Source organism: Pelophylax lessonae (genome assembly GCF_965119305.1).
Source record: "Pelophylax lessonae genome assembly, chromosome: 1".
Lineage (NCBI taxonomy): Eukaryota > Metazoa > Chordata > Amphibia > Anura > Ranidae > Pelophylax > Pelophylax lessonae.
The window spans coordinates 495907807-495928086 of record NC_138768.1 but is presented as its reverse complement, the minus strand read 5'-3'; the positions used below and the strand labels follow the sequence as shown (position 1 = coordinate 495928086).

The 20280-nt window shown below is 43.0% G+C and overlaps 1 protein-coding gene across 3 annotated transcripts in view; it reads left to right on the top strand.

The window, feature by feature from the left end:
* LOC309553636 (FYN-binding protein 1-like) overlaps window positions 1–20280 on the top strand; it is a 649087-nt gene that overhangs the window by 556902 nt on the left and 71905 nt on the right. For 2 of the 3 annotated variants that reach the window (XM_082254926.1, XM_082254925.1), the window contains one exon: window positions 9302–9407. In XM_082254926.1, the coding sequence (XP_082111052.1) occupies window positions 9302–9330 (29 nt within the window). In that variant the 3' untranslated portion in view covers window positions 9331–9407. Of the gene's footprint in view, window positions 1–9301; window positions 9408–20280 lie in introns of those variants that run through there. The other variant, XM_082254927.1, reaches the window with a different exon arrangement.

Here is a 20280-nt window from a genome sequence, read left to right as displayed (position 1 = left end):
AGATCCTCAGAGAGTTTTTTGCCATGAGGTGCCATGTTGAACGTCCAGTGACCAGTATGAGAGAGTGAGAGCGATAACACCAAATTTAACGTACCTTGTAATATTAAGGAATCACATGACACCGGGGAGGGAAAATGGCTAATTGGGCCCCAAATGGACATTGTCACTTAGGGGTGTACTCACGTTTGTTGCCAGCTGTTTAGAAATGAATGGCTGCGTGTTGAGTTATTTAAGGGGGACAGCAAATGTACACTGTTATACAAGCTGCACGCTCACTACTTTACATTGTAGCAAAGTTTAATTTCTTCAGTGTTGTCACATGAAAAGATATAATAAAATATTTACAAAAATGTGAGGGATGTACTCACTTTTGTGAAATACTGTATATAACTATAGCTTGAATGTGTTTTGGTAAATACCTGAAAAACTAAAATTGTGCCTGTATTCAAATATATATAGACCTAAATGTACATATTGTAATTTCACATCAGTCTCTGCCCTCAAGAAGCTTACAATCTAAGGGATCTCTTAGATATATTATACAGACTCTTACGCACTGAGTATTTTTCTTTTTTTTTATTATTTATTTAGGCATCAGTTAGTCAGTTAGTTCAACCTACTATCCTATAACCTAACAGAGCAATTATAGCAAAGACACTTGTTACAATGGGGAAATTATGCTGGACACAAAATGTTACAAAGTAGTTTTACCAATAACAATGCGGTTACATGGTTCTCTGGAACTACCTGACTAGACGCATTCTGTGCCAGCAATCATACCTGCAATAGTTTGGTGATACATGACCAATAGAGATGGGTTTAGGGGTGTTTGGGGTCCTAGTCCCAACACACATGTCTGATCCCGCCAGGAAGCTGACACTGCACACTGCTAATCACAGGCAGTGAAACATTTATGTGCAGCCGCAGACCAGGAAATGTCTCATTGCTTTATTTGTGGGAAAAAATCAATTCAATTTGGGTACAGCATAGCACGACCACGCAATTGTTAGTTAAAGTAACGCAGTGCTGTATTGCTAAAAAAAGGCCTGGTCATTAAGGGGGTAAAACCTTACGGTCCAGAAGTGGTTAAAGAATTGAAAAGGAGACCATTCCCCCTAAAAGTCTCCAAAAAAAGAAAATTGGACTTTCTCGGTACCTCAGACACAGTACACAGAAAGTAAAAATAAAGCTTATTTTATTTATACAAAAGGGTAAAAATAACAACATATCTGAACATGTCAGAAAAGAACAAATACATTTTAAAATTAAGGAAGAGATATTGAGAGTTGGTCTAATTCCACTGACACTTCGTACACCCCTCCATACACCCCTGCATGTTTCGAGGTTGAAAACCGCTTCTTCAGGAGGGACACATTAAAGCATGGGTGTCCAACCTTTTGGCTTCTCTGGGCCACATTGAGTGTAGAGAAATTTTCTCGGGCCGCATATAAAATATAAACTATAGTTAAGGTATATAAGTAATAAAACGCCGCCGTGCCCTTCCCGCGCTGCTGCCCCCCCCAGCACTAATTTAACACAACTAGAGGATGATCCCTTCCGAGGCAGCCTCTGCCTACAGTTCGTTGAAAGCTGCTGTGGCTGTGCCCCCGACCCGACTTCCTTCTTCCCCATCAAAAAAAAAATTAGTTGTCAGGGGGCAGTGGGCCGCATTGCCTGGGGCTCTGGGTCGCATGCGGCCCCCGGGCCGCAGGTTGGACATGCCTGCATTAAAGTGTTACTAAACCCAGATCCTGCATTCACTATATCTGGTCTCCTACAGTACACAGGACATGGAAATGCAATTATTTTAATAAAATATAAACTGATAAATTACTTTTTATCATCAGCTGTATATACTGTAGCAATTAGAGCAATCTTGTGACTTGTATCAGTGAGTGCCGGTAGTTTGTAGGAGTTTTCATTTCTCCTACGATTGTCCTATCAGGCTTCAAGACCCTTAATTCTCTTTCTGAACATGTCTGGACAGTGCTAATTGGCCCCAAGAAAAAAAAATATCCATCAATCAAGATGTGACATCCCACCCACTGTTCTTTTTTAGTTACTGGGCATGGAGGAGGAGGGAAAGACTGGGCTGTCATTTAGGATCTGTATACATTACACGCCCAAAGGTGTGATAATACCATGTGACCTGAATAGCTCAGCTAAACCAGGAAGTGTTCTCTGAGCAATAGAGACCAAACTGAGCATGTGCAGATGAACTACACTTACTGTACTTATCTGGACTTGTCCAGAGTGAACTTGCAGCAGGGGAAGAATCTGTTCATACAGGGTCACACAGCCTTTTTACACAATGCAGAGGATTACTCACTTAAGTTACACAGTGAGTATAACAAGGATGCTATGGGATTGTACACCCCATTAACACCCATCATAACATAAGAACATACCTAAAATATAAAATAAACACACAACAAGGATTGTGGAGAAGTTTAGGCCGCTGCCCCTTTATTGGGTTAAAACAATTTTAATAATGAAATGAACTTTAACTATTAATACCAAATAGAACTGCTGTTAACCATTAACAGACCAACATACTTAGTCACTAAGACTCAAGCCGCAAAATATCTTATACCAACCAAATAGCAGTTTACCAACCACTGTCCACCCACAATGTGGGTGACATTACCCAAAAAGATAGACCTTCAATATTAAACAGAACTGTTGTTAACCAATAACAGACCAACATGCTTTGTCACTAAGACTCAAGACTCATACCAATAACAGTGTACCAAACACTGTCCACCCACAAAGCGGGCGACGTTACCCACATAAATGTAGCACCATTCTAGGTAGGTGTTAGAGAGTGAGTATAGTTTTGGCTCTGTCTGCCTATGAGAGGAGCAGCAGGTCAATTCTATATTGCACTCTGCTTAACAGAGAGCAGGATCTGTGAGTTAGGTCTGCTCAATGTGCTCAGTGTGTGATTCATGTGGTCTGGGGGAGTGTCCCCACTGGTCCAATGGGGAGGCACATTGGATAGTGGAGGAAACCTGACTAATGGGCACACAGGCTTTGATACAGCCCCAGTGATTGGCACAGACTGCTATCTCGGTGCATTGTGGGGTGTGGTATAAAAGCCAGGAGCACATGTGCTGCGGGGTCTTTGGCTGGTGAGCAGAGTCCTGGAAGGAGAATGGTGGCTGCCTCCTCTTCTGCAGTGGTTGGTGTATGGTCACAGGCAGTCGGCCTGGTGAGCCAGAAGTGTGGAGCTGAACCCAGAGGTCCAGGAGAGCTGACTAGGAGGAGTTGAGACACTGGAGAACCTGAAAATCAGTATCGTGAGTACAGGGGATCATGTCTACGGGCCTGACCAGGAAGGGGGCCACTCCGGAGTAGAGTAGTCAGAGAATGGGTGCCAGCTGGTGGATAGAAAAGGGGTACTAGGCGTGTGCCCTGAAGATAAATTATAAAGAACATTACCTCAGATTCATCTAGTGGCAGGATGAATCTGCGGCCTTGCCGCATTCTAAGATAGAAGTCCTCAGAATTGTGAATAGTTCAAGTGTTGGAGTATCCCACTCTTCCCTTCTCCCATCCCAATCTAAAATAAAACAACAAAAACAGTTCATTGACTGAGCCAGGAAAGTAAAGTGTTAAGTTGCTATTGGTAACCCAGGGGGACCTGAAAGGTGAGAAATTCAGCAGCCGAGGGGGCAGTGCTACATAAAAGTGGACCCACGACGAGGGGAAATAGCAAAGGGGGAGGGAGGGTGGGAGAGTAAGTCAAAAGATCCAGACGGAAGGCTGAGGAGAACCCAGAGGTGAGTCCTGCTGACAGACCTGAGGTAAATGCTGACTCCGCCCAGTGAGAGGAGAGGCTATAAGTAAAAGGTTACACTCATTGGCTGGATGTTTCCCGCCAAAAGATTTGTCACTAATCCAGTGCTAAACAGCTGAAGTAAATCATCCTAGCAACAGCAAGCAGCTTGTCACCTGAAACACAAAACAGAAAGAACCAGCAAAGCAAATGTAGCATTACTCTTTTGGGAGCTGCTGGTTACGGGTTCCCCTGGGTTACCATTAGCAACAACATGACAGTTTGACATTTCTCCCAAGTGTTTTAGCTCAGTCAGGAAACAGTCCGGTAGCTTTGGTTTTTGTGTTTTTATTTGGAACTTGGATAGGAGAAGGGAATGAGTGGGATACTCCAACTTTATACATTATGCACAATAGACTGGGACGATTTGAAAATGCTGAGTAACGCTAGTCACGGATAGGCCGCTGTATCACTTTGCCCTTAGCTGTGAAGTATATTTGAATGAGCTTTCTGAGGTTAAATGTATCCTGAGGTAAACTGGACTGTACTGCAGAACAACTTCAGGGCCCTTCCTGGCACCCCCTTTGTTCCTAATCTTCAGGGTCAACTACACGGCACCCCCTTTACTGATACACTCCTTGTGTGAGCTAGCTCCTTGATTCCCTGACTTCTCTGGAGTGGTCCCCTCTCCTAAGCAGACCCTTAGGCAGATCTCCTGGTTCTAACGATACTGTTTTTCCCAAGATGATTCTGCCAGCAGCTCCACTTGTCAGCACTCTGGATCCTCTGCAGCTCAGCTCCACACCTGGTTCACTAGGCCGACTGCCCAAACCACCTTCCTCACCCTTGCAGGAGGAGAAACAGCCACCCACCTCCTCCTGGGACTTTGCTCCCTCCAGAAGTCACCCTTTCACATGCTCCCTCCAGATTTATTGCTCACCCACTGGGACAGCCATAAACCCTGGTGTGCTACTGGTAAGGTTTCCTCCACTGTCCAACAAGCTCCCTTATTGGACACAGTGGGGAGACTCCCTTAGATCCAATAAATCACACCTGGAAACATGTGACAGACCAAACTAACAGATCAGGCTCTCCTGAGAAGCAGAAAAGAGCTACCAAATGCTTTTTCTAGCATCTACCTAGGAGGGTGCTACACAGCCATAGAGAGACATGTACTTAACAATCATCATAGCCCTCTATTAAAAGTAAAATTTATTTATAAAACAAATGGGTGTTAGGGGTGACAATCCCATGGGGCCACTTCTCTATTTTATTCTTTCGTGACCCGGACATTCTCCATCTACAGACAGATTTTACTGTTGTGGGTTTAGTAACTGTAACAGAACTGCAACCCACACTGTGCTTGTGTACTTCCATCAGTATACCGATTCCTCCAGTCTTGAACATAGATATCAAATATTCTAGCCGCTCCCATACAAAACTAGCTGGCAACTTAGCTTGTACAAGTTCTGTAACCTTCTCCTTTAATGAACAGTCTCACACAGAATATATACAGCATGGACATCCCCCTCCTGATCAAATTATCACACACAGGTTAGGTGCCTGATTACATTATCATAGGCAGATGAAATTGTGTACAGAAATATAATTAACCTGAACTAATTATCTAGCCATCTGGACAGAAACAACATGTGAGTTCATTAACAATTAACAATTGGACAGACAGCTTAACAGAAAACACATCAAAGCTTAATACACAGAGAATAGGAAGAGACCACCAGTGACAGACTGTCCGTCTCTGACATTGAAGAACATGGAACAGCTAATGTGATTAGCTCTTTCAATAAACATGTTCAGAATCAGACAGGTCAGGAATAGTCTTCATATATTTCTTGAGATATATGGTTGATAAATATTACTGTCCCATTTAAAGTAATTCAAACCATATTCTCAGTGTCCATTAATTACCCGTCTTTCATTCCCAGTGATGGTGAGTACCGTCACATATTTCCCCCCCCCCCCAAAGGTAGACTAAACAGGTACCAGACCTCCAATCGGTCTGTGCCTGAGTTAGTTCGGTAACATGTCTCAAAGAGTCAATCCATCCTGGCAGCCTCCTTGACAAAGTTCCACATAGTTTGTAAGTTTATCCCAGCAGGGCGCATGAAGCTCTCATAGCCGATCAGTCTGTGGAAGTCTGGTTTGGGCAGGCCAGACTGGGCTTCTTGGTCACCCTGTCTCCCTAATAGACATGAAGTAATCCAAACCATATTCTCAGTGTCCATTAAGTACCTGTCTTTCATTACCAGTGATAGTGAATACCGTCACAGTAACACTTTAAGTGGTATCTGAAATATAGTAGCAAATTACAAATGGTATACAAAAAACAATGTACAAATTGTCATATACAGATGTGGACATGTAGCAATTAATACATTGATTAATGGTTAATCTATTTTTGTTTATTTTCACAGTTTTGTCTACAATACCTAGTAGGGCTAATATTTTCATGTTGGATTGTGAGAAGACATAAGAATTTTTATTTGGGTTCTTTTGCACACTTTGACGAGAAGTTTGTTGCAGCACTGGCACTTTGAGTACAAACTCAGTAGATAACATTATTATTTTTCAGTAATTACCTTGAGGGATCAGACACATGTAATATTACTGTTTGCAATTCTTCATGTAGTTTTAATATCTCTTCATCTCCTTTCACACATGTGGACCGTTCATTTCATCAGTTCAGTCTTGTCAAAATGGATGAAGTATTTATCAGTTTTTCATCAGTGATTATCAGTTTTTCATCATTTTTTTTTTACATCCACTACCAATGCAAAAACCATTTGTCAGTTTACATTAGTTTTTCGTCAGATCCGTTTTTTTTTAACGGAAGAAAAATAGAGCTTTGATTGGTTAAAAAAATAACGGATGATGACTGATGTTGATGTAAACTGATGTAAATGGATGATCCTCCGTTTACATTTGTTTTCCATAGAGATGCATTGATGTCCATTTTTCATCCGTAAACAGATGGATATAAAACGGACAGCATGAGTGAAAGGGGCCTTTTAGTTTTTGAAGCCTAGCGCTACTTCATATTTGTAAACAATTGAATTTTAGATGAGGGGACACCTTACGTCCCCGTTCACATTAGGTCTTCGACGCAAATTGCACGGGCTTCACATAATGGAAGTCAATGCAAGTCACCTCCAGGTCGCCCCAAAGTAGTACAGGACCCTTTTTCTAAGTCGGAGCGACTTGTGTCACTCCTATTAGAACGGGTCCTGTACTACACAGTGGGAGCGACAGTGCACGACTTGTCAGGCTGACAAGTCGTACCAGTGTGAATGGACACTAAGTTGTGAACAGCTGCTTCCTATTTCTTATATTAAGTGGTAGTGCATAGAATTCTATACCTACATGGATATTTATGTAGTTACTTATTCTTAACAAGCAGTAAAATCATTTTAAAACAAGCCATTACTGATATTTTTGGCTGCATGTACAGTAATTCATCCTCAAAGAATACAACAAATACTCAACCTATATGCACCTGTTTTACAGAGTTGGTGGGCTGCCAAGTTTATGCTGCCATAGAAAATAAGGGGTGGGAAGTTGCAATTTGCGTGCTTATCTTGTGAACTTGATGAATTTCTCCTCAATGGCAACAGCTACAGAGGTTATCAAAAACTTGTTTGAGTCCTGGTTCACATGAGTGCGGTGACAGATATCGGATGTGATTTGGAGCGCACTGCTCTGAAAATCACATGCAATGTCTGTGCGATGCAAATTCAGCCATATAGATTGTATGGCTGAATTTGCATTGGCATTCGGACACAACACACACAGGATCCTTCTTTGGGTCCGCAGCAGAATCGGATTGCATAGTGGGTCACACCTATGCAATCCGATTCATGTCCGAACTGACAGTTCGCACTGCGATATGCAAACTGATCTGGGGGTGTCGTTAACTCTGTAGTGTGAACTGCCTGCGAGTTGAATGCAATGCGGTAACCTGCAGTGGATTCGCAGGGTTCCCGCATCGCATGTATGTGAATCAGCACTTAACCACTTACCGACCGCTCACATTGAGTGTACTGCGACAAAGTGGCTCGTTATCGTTAAAGTTGGACTTCTCCCTTTTTGGGCGGCGAGCGCGCGCCGCCGGAGGCTCGCTCCCCCATTATTCAGACACAGCGGGAGTCGGGCCAGGGGAGGAGAGGCAGTGATCACCGCCGCTCTTCCCCGAACGTCGGGGATCGAGTGAGGAAATCCGCCCGCTTGTGTAAACAAAGCGGGCGGATCTCCTATGTGACAGACAGTCACAGATTACAGGATTCAGCATAGCTGAACCTGCGATCTGTGCCTGTGTCACACAGTCCCCACCCCCCACACACGTCAGTAAGCACCAGGCATACATTAACCCCTTGATCACCAATAAAAGTTAACCCCTTCCCTGCCAGTGTCATTTTTACAGTAACAGTGCATATTTATAGCACTGATTACTGTAGTAATGTCACTGGTACCCCCAAAAGTGTCAAAAATGTCAGTTAGGGGTCCGATCTGTCTGCCGCAATGTTGCAGTCCCGCAAAAAAAATTGCAGATCGCCGCCAGTTTGCCGCCATTATTAGTTAAAAAAAAAAACAATAAAAATGACATAAATTTCCCGTAGTTAGTAGCTGCGATAACTTTTGCGCAAAACAATCAAAGTACGCTTATTGCGATTATTTTACCAAACATATGTAGCAGAAAACAAATTGGCCCAAAATGTTAGAAGATTTTGATTATTACATTTTTGGGGGGGGGGAATTTCATATAAAAAAATGTTAAAAATATTTTTATTTTTTCAAAATTGTCGCTCTTTTTTTGTTTATAGCGCAAAAAGTAAAAATCGCACAGGTGATCAAATACCACCAAAAGAAAGCTCTGTTTATGGGGAAAAAAGGACATCAATTTAATTTGGGTACTGCATCACTCGACCGCACAATTGTCCATTAAAGTAACGCAGTGCCGAATCGCAAAATATGGCCTGGTCAGGAATGGGGTAAAATTTTCCGGTCTTAAAGCGGTTAAAAATACGCTCATTGAGAATTTTTTTGTCAAAGACATGTAGCTAAATACATTTTGGCCTAAATATATGACAAAAATTTAATATATTGGATTTTTTTTAACTGTTAAAGTAGAAAAATATAGTTATTTTTTCCAAATTGTCGCATTTTTTTATTAATATCGCAAAAAAAGAAAAGCGCAGAGGTTATCAAATACCACCAAAAGAAATCTCTGTTTGTGGGGAAAAAGGACGTAAATTTCGTTTGGGTACGGCGTTGCATGACTGCGCAATTGTCAGTTAAACTCGCAGAGTGCCGAATTGCAAAAAGTGGCCTGGACGTAAAGCAGGAAAATCCTCCGGTCCTAAAGTGGTTAAAGTTCTTTTATTGCCTGTTCAGAATATGTAAATACTTTATTGTACGTAGTCTGTGCACAGGTGCATGTTTATCCAAGCTTTTATAACTAACCACAATACATTTTGAATTGTGACTGTTGTCTTTTATTTCTCATAGGTTCTGGAATTATTCAGAAAACTAGATGACAGAAGTACTGCTAATCTGAGCTATTTATTTTCTACGGTTACTCTGTGAATGCATCAATCTGCAAAGCTGTAGATGAAGAACTGCATAAACTAAAGAATATTTTTCCATCAGTTATAGTATTTAAGAGTTTTACATGATGTAATTTGATTTTCGTTTTTCATTTATTCATGTATATCTGAACTTTACATTTTATGTTGAAAAAAAAAAGTCTTTAAAGATAAATGAATAAATTACATATGTATTGAATACATAAAAGTCACAAAACTTTCTTCAAAACAAGGACACTTGCAAACACAGTAAAATTATGAAAGTGTGCCTGTACTTGCAAATGATCAACACTTCTCTGTATGTCTTAAACGTTTTAAAAATGTATCTATTGCTTCTGATACTCCATATACTATATAATATATAGTGTATATATATATATAATATATACACTGTATATTATAGAAGAAAGATGAGCCAACATCAAAATATATATATTGTAGCAGTGTGACCCCCTGCTACTTGGAAGATGGGTGGTTTATGCCCGCTGATTGTCCAGGTGTGAGCTGGCTTTATATTAGACGCAGACTCAGAGCTAGAGCTCAGGGCCCCGGGCCCTGCCCAACCGTCTGCGCATGGGAGACAGGAGGGCTCCCTAGAAGTCAGAGAGGCTGCAGGAAGCAGATGTAGTCTGTGACAGAGCAACAAGGAGCTGATTGTGAGTAAGCTGTGAGAGAGCTTGTCTTTGAAGTGGACGTAAACCTCCATCTTTTGCTTTTACCTATAGGTAAGCCAATATAAGGCTTACCTATAGGTGGTGTAAATATTTCCTAACCATGCACGGTTTAGGAGATATTTACCTTACATGCAGCCAGTGACATCACTGGTGCATGCTTTCTAAAGGAACGGCCACCTGTAAACAGCGGCTCCCACGTGCATGCGCAGGAGTGATATCATCGCTGCTCTGGCAAGTCAGAGCCAGACTCTGCGAACCCGGAAGCAAGACGGGAAAAGGAGCCACTGCAGCGCGGACTTCTCGGGGTGGGGGGTCTTTGTTTTAAGGTATGTTTTAACATAATGTGCTAGTATGTGATGCATACTAGCACAATATGGCTTCACCTTGCAGGTTCCCCAAAAAAGAGCCAGTGGTTTACAACTGTTTTTAAGGCACTATTTGTATTGGTCTGAGGAGCAGGGCTAAGGCTTAGGATTGAGGCCTGAAACAGTCGTGTGGCAACAGAAAGCCAGGAGGCCAAAGAATACTTATTGTGCAAGTTACAGTAATGGTGGAACCTCCCTGCGTGGGCTACAGATGTCTTTTGTGAACTCTTCTGTGTTTTATTTAAAAATAAATAAATAAATCATTCGCTTAAATCTTTTTGGACTGGTGAAACTCATTGAAAACGCAACTACTGCTTGAGTCTGATCACCCCAATTTTACATATGGTAGTGAAATGCTATGGGCATAAAAGGCAGAGTTCTAGATCCTCGCGGACCAGAAACAGTAAGTAAAAAGAAGTGATGTGTGTTTTGCAGTAATGCTGTGAGAAGCAGCTAATGTGAATGCGGTGGAGTCTGTATGTGAAAGTGTGTTGTGTTAGACCGTACGCTAAATTTTCCTTAGGTATTAAGGAACTGTGTGCCTGACTGCAGAGATGGGGCAGTCAAAACGCAAAAAGGAAGCAAGATATGCTGACATGCAAGGAAGGGGGTTGGACACAAGTGGCCAGCCTTTTTTCATTTATTCCAAAGTTTTATGGAGTGAGAGACAATGGCGTTGCGGGAAGAAATGAAGCGGAGTGATACTTTATTGGACCATAGTAGACCTGGGAGATAATGGGGGGAAAATGTAGTTATTTTCAAAAACTAACCGTGGGATTGTGGAGTTGGGACTGTTCCATTGCGCTGATTGAGTAAAGCCTCGTACACACGCAACGATTATCGGCCGACCGATCGTCCGACTTTTGTCCAAGTTTTGTTGGTTGGAATGTGCCTAGACTGCACATGAATTTTCTTGGCCAACAAAATTCTACTTCAGAAGTGATGTCATGTGTTGGTTTGTTTTCTTTGTGTTTTTTCTTCTCTGAGCATGCCCAGTCTTGCTTATCAGATTTTTCCCTGTTGAAATCTGTACTGACTGCACGAAAATCGGCCGTTGTATTGACGGCCAACAAAAATTTTATAGTCTGCACACCAGATTTTTTTCGGCCGAAAAGTCGGAGTTGGTTGTCGGAAGCATCATACTAACAAGCCGAAAATCGGCAGATCGAACGTTGGCCGAAAATTCCCTGCCAATTTTCGACTCGTGTGTACGGGGCTTTAGTCTACTAGTGACATAACACAGCCAAAGTTGTGCTAAACTTAGACCACCTGACTCATGTGACTGATATAGGTAGAGAAGATTTTAGGGAGCATATTCATTTTGATTGCAGTAATTCACCTAGGAATGAGAAAAATATTATGAACAGGTGTTAAGAGCATGTCGCATTTGAGTGATTAAATTAGACCAAATAAAAAAAATAAAAAAAAAACACACTTCTTTTTAATTGTCTAGCTCTGGGGATGGGGAAATTTAGTGGAGTGCTACTGATTTGGATACATTGATTTTCAGGTCTAAGATATTTGCAGGTCTGAGATATTTGTGAATTTCTGAAAGTAAAAGTGAGGTGGGCGCTATGGCTGCTGTGACAAATGGAGAGGCTGCAGAGCCAGTAGTCACAGGTGCATTAGCTGTAATCTTCTGCAAATCCTGCCTCTTTATTCTCTGGAGCCTACGGTCAACCCTCAGATGTCTGAAAATTTTATGTATGGTACATAATAGCGGCTCCAAATAGAGATTAGGGGGGAAAGCCGGGAACCCCTGTCTGGTTCCATTACTTAAGTTAAAATACTAAGAGCATGTTTCATTCACCCTTACTGCAGCAGATTGACATGAGAATATGGCGTCCAGCCATCGTAACACATGTGTACCCAGGCCAATATTTTAGAATATTACATAAGACCAATAAAAAAAAGTGTTTTTAATACAGAAATGTCCATGTACAGTATATGCACTCAATACTTAGTCGGAGCTCCTTTTGCATGAATTACTGTATTACTTAGTCGGGGCTCCTTTTGCATGAATTACTGTATTAGTGCGGTGTGGCATGAAGGTGATCAGCCTGTGGCACTGCTGAGGTGTTTTGGAAACCCAGGTTGCTTTGATAGAGGCCTTCAGCTCGTCTGCATTGTTGGGTCTGGTGTCTCTCATCTTTCTCTTGACCATACCCCACAGATTCTCTATGGGGTTTAGGTCAGGTGAGTTTGCTGGCCAATTAAGCACAGTGATGCCATGATCATTAAACCAGGTATTGGTACTTTTGGCAGTGTGGGCCGATGCCAAGTCCTGCTGGAAAATGAAATCAGCATCTCCATAAAGCTAGTCAGCAGAGAGAAGCATGAAGTACGCTAGAATTTCCTGCTAGAGGGCTGCGCTGAATTTGGACCTGATAAAACATAGTGGACCAACACCAGCAGATGACATGGCTTTCCAAATTATCACGGACTGTGAAAACACTGGACCTTGTGCAATATGGATTCTGTACCTCTTCACCCTTCCTCCAGAATCTGGGACCTTGATTTCCAAATAAAATGCTAAATTTTTCAGTTCGTGATTATTTGGGGCGTCATTTCATCTGGTTGGTCCACTGTGTTTTACAAAGTCCAAAGTCAGCGCAGCCCTCTACCAGGAAATTCTAGAGCACTTAATGCTTTATGGAGATGCTAATTTTGTTTTCCAGCAGGACTTGGCACCTGCCCACACTGCCAAAAGTACCAATACCTGGTTTAATGATGATGGTATCATAGTAGTTGAGGTTGAATAAAGACAATACTCCATCCAGTTCAACCTGTGTAGGTGTGTGTGGCCGTAATCATCTCTCATACCCCTGAATGTTCTGATCATTGAGATGTACGTCCAAGAGTCTTCTGAAAGCATCCATACTTCCCGCAGAAACTACCTCTTGTGGTAGAGAATTCCACAATCCTGTAGCCCTAACAGTAAAGAACCCCTTGCGTTGCCTGAGCTTAAAACGCGTCTCCTCTAATTGCATTGTATGCCCTCGAGTCCTCATGCAATCCTTTTGACTGAATAGCTTTTTTTCTATGCTGAGATCACCATTGAGGTATTTATAAATTGCTATCATGTCCCCTCTAAGGCGTCTCTTCTCCAGGGAGAATAAATCAAGCGATTGCAGACGCTCTTCATAATTAAGGTCCTCCAATCCCCTAATTAGTTTAGTTGCCCTTCTCTAGGACTCTCTCCAGCTCCAACACATCCCTTCTGAGGACTGGCGACCAGAACTGGACAGAATACTCCAGATGCGGTCGGATCAGAGTTTTATAAAGTGGTAGGATAATAGTTTTATCTCTGGAATACATCCCTTTCTTTATGCATGCTAATATTCTGCCAGCTTTGGCAGCTGCCGCTTGACATTGCATGCTATTGCTTAGTCTATCCTCTACCAAGACTCCCAGATCTTTCTCCATTTTTGATTGCCCCAAAGGTTCCCCCCCTAAAGTGCTTTTATGTTTTAGTCCCCAAGTGTAAAACCTTACACTTCTCCACATTAAACCTCATTTGCCATGTCGTTGCCCACTCTGTTATTTTGTCCAGGTCATTCTGTAGGATATCTGCTTCATGCCCTGCAGTTATTGTCCTGCCCAATTTTGTGTCATCTGCAAAAACTGATAACGAACTACTGATCCCGTCCTCAATGCTGTTTATGAAAAAACTGAACAGGGTTGGTCCCAGGACTGAGCCTTGGGGGACCCCACTTACCACCTCAGACCAGTCTGAGTATGAGCTATTTATTACCACCCTTTGGACACGCCCTTTTAGCCAGTTCCGTATCCAAGAGCAAACCTTGCGGTCGATGCCTGCAGACCTTATTTTATAAATTAAGCGCTTGTGGGGAACTCTATCAAATGCGAAATCCAGGTACACCACATCCACTGGTCTCCCCCTATCTAGCTCACAGCTCACCTCCTCGTAGAATGTTAAGAGATTGGTTTGACAAGAACGCCCATTTGTAAACCCGTGCTGATTACTGCTGATGATGTTGTTGTCTTTAGCAAACTCTACTATATAGTCCCTTATCATCCCCTCCAGAGGTTTACATACTATCGATGTCAGACTGACAGGCCTATAATTTCCCGGGACATGCCTCTGCCCTTTTTTGAATATCGGTATCACGTTAGCTTTCCTTCAATCACCTGGTACATTTCCTGTCATAATACTGTCAGCAAAGATCAGAAGCAGTGGTCTAGATATAGTTTTACTAAGTTCTTTGAGTACTCTCGGATGTACGCCATCCGGGCCTGGTGATTTATTTGTGTTAATTTTATCCAGCCTTTCCCTGATTTCACACTCTGTTAGCCATAGCGGCAAGTCCTGTGTATTACTACTACTTTAGGGTTCTTATGTTCCCCTCTTGCCTTGTTATATTGTTATTTACGCTAAATGTGATCATCCTGTGATCGCTAGAGCCCAGGTTGTCCTAGACTCCTACAAATGAGATTAGGTCTGGGTCATTAATGATCAATAGATCCAGCACTGCATTTTCTCTAGTAGGAGAATCCACCAACTGAGACATGTAGTTGTCCTGTATGGTTTCCATGAAGAGACGGGCCTTCTGTGAGTGTGTAGTCCCCTCTTCCCAGTCAATGTGGGGATAATTGAAGTCCCCCAATATGATGACTGATTCCAGTTTTGCCACTTTACCCAACAGTGATATAAATTCCAGCTCTACTTCCTTCCTTTGGTTGGGTGGCCTATAGCAAACCCCCACAATTACTTTTCCCTTTACTTCTTCCCTATAGAGTTCTAGCCACACGGATTCTAACTCCATACTCATCCCTTCCATAATATCACTCCTCTCTATCACCCTTACATTAATTATTCTTGACATAGAGACATACCCCTCACCCTCTTTTTCCTACCCTGTCCTTTCGGTACACCGAATACCCTTGGATATTAGCCAGCCAGTCATGTGAGGGGTCGAACCAAGTTTCCGTTATTCCCACAAGGTCTGTGTCCTCCTCATGTACTAACATTTCCAACTCGTCTATTTTATTAGTTAGGCTCCTGGCATTTGCATATACCCCTCTTAGTTTTGTGGAAGTTGATTTTGAATGGTGATTATTTTTATTCCTGTTTGGTCTGAGGTTTTCCCGCACAGACCCCCCAATTGACGTTAGGGAACTACTGTCGCTGCTGATTCTATTTCTGAGCCCTCCCCCCGTCTCCTAGTTTCAAAAGCACCTCCAACTTGGTGGCCATCTTTCTCCCCAAAAGAGCTGTACCATCCCCATTAAGGTGCAGCCCATCCTTACTAAAGAGCCGGTAGCCGACTAAGTAGTCAGCCCAGTTCTCCAGGAACCCAAACCCCTCTTTCCTACACCAGTTTCTCAGTCACTTGTTAAGTTCCCTAATCTCCTTTTGCCTCTCTGGTGTGGCTCAAATTACTGGTAATACTTCAGAGAAAACCACCTTGGAGGTCCTATTCCTCAATCTATTCCCTAAGTCCCTGAAATTGTTCTTTAGGATCCTCCACCCTCCTCTTACTTGGTCATTAGTACCCACATGCACCATGACCGCTGGGTCATCCCCAGCCCCGCCCAATAATCTGTCTACCCGATCCGCGATGTGCCGAACTCGAGCGCCCGGTAAACAACATATTGTCTGGCTACCGCGATCGTTTCGACAGATTGCCCTCTCTGTCCTCTTGATAATTGAGTCCCCCACTACCACAACCTGTCTAACCTTTCCTGAGTCTCAGTCCCCCTCCTTCCTGGAGCTGCCACTCCCCTGGCAGCTGGGGGAGGGCGCCTGCTCTAGCACTGCCACTCCTGAGCTGATATCCCCATCAACATGCAACTTGCCACATTTCTTAGGGTGTACCAACTCAGGACTGGCCTCCCTAGCCCTCTTCCCTCTACCTTCCTAACGGTCACGCAGCTGCCTACCTCTGATGCCTGCATCTCCTCTACTCCTCCCTCCTCTATGCCAGCCCTGCCAGTGCCTGATGGGTAATGTCCAAGCTCCATTCCAGGTTGTTGATCTTACGCAGTGTTGATACTTTGTTATCCAGATCCAGAATCTGGGCTTCCAGAGAAACAAGTCACACACATCTTGCACAACAGTATTCGCCCTTGATTGGTTCATCAAGGAATGCATACATACAGCAAGAAGTGCACTGAGTGGCATCCCCAATCCTGTCGGACATTATTACCCTCTACTCTATGGGGATAATTAGTAACAACCTGCTATTCCTTACCTACTCTACCTCTATCTCACTGGTACTAACCCTAAGATACTCACCAGTCGCTAAGATACTTACCAGTCCTCCCAGGTATTCAGTCGCAGAGCACGGTCGGTCGCAGAGCACAGTCAGTCGCAGAGCACGGTCAGTCGCAGAGCACAGTCAGTCGCAGTCAGTCTACTTCCTGCCTAGGAGGGGAAAGGACTGGATTGTTTCCTCCACTACCAAACGCCTCCGGTCTATACCAACAAGTAACCAGGGGGGTCGGATCCAGCTACATGCCAGGAGAAAAGGAGGATACTTATCTATAGTGGATCTTTACTACCAGCCCTTACATTCGTTTCTCTGGTAAGAGGCTCTCTTACTCTCTCCTGGAGAGGAGATAAGATTCCTGTATTATTCCTCCCTTCACCTTTAGTATGACAGTTCTATCCTGGATTTGAATATATACACGCCCTAACACTTTTTCACTCTGGTAAGGGTGTCAGTCCATTAGTGGTGGTTGGGATCAACTACACATCCAGTTGCTGTGGATTTTTTCACCCAGAGTCACATTGAATGTGTTTTGTCACTTCACAGACTTTTTGGACTTTTTGCACTTTTACACATTTGTAATTATGTGTATACTTATATACGTTTACTCATTATTTCATCATTATTGTCGTTAATGCAACAACTGGTCATTCTTATGATTTGTATTTTTGTGCACTCCTTTGCAACCTATTTTTCACTAAGAGTTGTCTTGCTCACCATTGTTCCTTTGTTGATTTTGCAATGGTTGTATCAGACCACCTGATTCACTGTTAGTTCACATAAGGTCCATGTTACTATTTAGTGACGGACCTTTTATTTGCATCATTCATTTTATTATTTTTGTCATTCGTTTGACAAGAGTACCCACTAGTTTAGCGCACTTGCTTCTTTTTACTTCATCACATTTGTTCCTAATTTGGATCTAAGGTTGCAGCTTTACTTTATTTTATCCAGTGCACTTTTTTTATTTATCGTCAGTCGCAGAGCACGGTCAGTCGCAGATCACTGTGTTTAATTGGCCAGCAAACTGGCCTGACCTAAACCCCACATGGAATCTGTGGTGTATTGGCAAGAGGAAGATGTGAGATACCAGATCCAACAATTCAGACAGGCTGAAGACCACTATCAAAATATCCTGGGCTTCCATAAGACCTCAGCAGTGGCTGATCGACTCCATGCTAGGCCCCATTGATGCAGTAATTCATTCAAAAGGAGCCCGATCAAATATTGAGTGCATACTATACTGTACATGGACATACTTTTCAGTAAGCCAACATTTCTGTTTTAAAAATTCTATTTTTATTATTTTATCTTATTTTATTTCTATTGGTCTTATGTGATCAAATTTTCTGAATTTTTGGTTTTCACTAGCTGTAAGTCATGATCCTCAAAATTAAAAGAAAGAAATGCTTGAACTATATCACTCTGTGTATAACGCATCTACACAAAATGAGTTTCACTTTTTTGCATTGAATTACTGAAATAAATGAACTTTTTGATGATAGCCAAATTTTATAAGATGCATCTGTACAGTATATGCTCTAAGACCAACTTTCGGAAGGGCAGCACCCCAAGAATGGAGTTGTAAGATGTCACAAAGTGGGGAGCTAAGAGGTGGCAGTATTGTTTATTATAAGAAGCTGAGAAGCTATCAGGGTCAGGAGCTTTATGTGGTTTCATGTGTTTTAGCACTCGTACCTCTGTGATTGGATGTTCAATGGCCTCTCATACTTCCGAGGACAACTGGGGCATGTCTTTTTTTCGCTTTTTTATTACTGACTAGAATTGTGCATGATGGAAAATTTTTGTTTAGTTTTCTCCTCTCACCTTCCAGGACAGCAACACATGAGAGATGAGAGGCTCCACCCTACAAGAAACACAATCAGTTCACAGCTGTTAAAAGGCCCTACCATTCCCCTTGTCCCTCAGTATTGATTGTGTTTCTCCTACAACGAAACACTTTTTTTTTTTTTTCTCTGACTAGAAGACCTAGAGAGTCGGATGGTACTCCTGTGAGGCAGGTTCAGGAATGCCAGTGAGGGCCGCACTCTGCCTGCACGCCTTTTAGGCTTCTCACACGTCGCCTCTTGTGGCACGGGCAAGTCGGACACAGCGTGGTGGTCCCTCTGCTTGTTGCCCCACTCAGCAGCTCGGGTCTCCTCTTGTCCTCCCCTGCAAACAGGGAGCGACATGCTGTAAAAGGCCAACCGCATAATAACAGCAGCGATAAGGGGAGGACCCAGTACGCTCCAAGCCGCGTTCTAAAACTGGAATCCTGTCTGAACAGGGAAGATGCCGAGTACGCACAGCGCGACCCGGGAGGGTGTAAGGCGCAGAGGAGATGCTGGACCCGCATAGCGGTGCAAAAGAACAGGCCAGAAGGCTGCTAAGAGTGTGAACCCCGTCTGGATCCACCTCATGGAGGAGGGAAAGACGGCACAGTTGGCTGCAGGCTGTAATGTTCCGGTACCTTTGGTACCCTAAATTACTCTTTTCACAAGTGTATGCGCCCCACCATTCTCTTTTGGAAAGGTGCGCATACACCTTTAAGACTGAAGCTGTCATCACTCAGCGCCGGACTAGATGGCTATTTAAAGCGCCGGTTCTCACTCACATGTGTTCGTTCAAACACCCTTACCTGGATGCTAACTTGGCTTGAAGCTTTCGTGCTTGCAAGCATACTTCGCTGACGGAACCTCGCTGCGCTGATCCCTGCATCCCGCTTCCGGATCATCCGCTCCTCCTTAACCAACCTTCGGCTGTATTGCTATTAGTGCTAAGTACCCCGCAGGGGAACCCTCTATAAACTTATACTAAGCTTACACTATCTAGCTCTGCATAGTAAAGACTATTTATCACATCTGCATATCTAGATTGCTAGCTCTTAAGACTACTGCTACTTATTCCTGCACTGGGTTGATCACTCTTGTATGTCCACCTGCTACTCTGTCATCTGCTACCATACATGATTGCTAAACCTACTGTAGTATGGTAAGCAACGGGTTAAGTTGCTGTCTGCAAAATGTTACAATTATGTATATGTCTGGGAGCTGGGTGTGGCTGAAGTTAGTTGCATGCTGATGTGCAGTGAATAAAGAAGCAACCTGTACAGCCTGTCTGTGTTAATACACTACATTTTGGCAACGAGGATGGCTAGCTTTCTGGATTTACCGGCTATTGGACCGTTTGATGTGTCTGGAGACCACACTAGTCTCTCACAGCGCTGGGACAAGTGGAAGAAGGGATTTCAGCTCTATGTTATAGCCACAGGAGTGACTGCACCTGCTCAGAAGAGAGCCATGCTGCTGCATCTAGCTGGACCTCAAGTTCAGGACATTTTTGAAACCCTGGGAGCAACAGGGGAAGATTCAGACTATGAGACAGCCATGAATAAACTGAGTACTTTGAGCCAAAGAAAAATATTCCCTATGAAAGATATAAGTTTAGACAGGCTGTGCAAGAACTGGGAGAAACCACAGACAGTTATGTGACTAGGCTGATATATCTGGCAAAGTCTTGTGATTTTGGGACTGTAACTGAGGAGACAATCAGAGATCAGGTCATAGAGAAATGCACATCTGTGCACCTAAGGAGGAGATTATTGAGAGAACCTAGTCTCACGCTTACTAG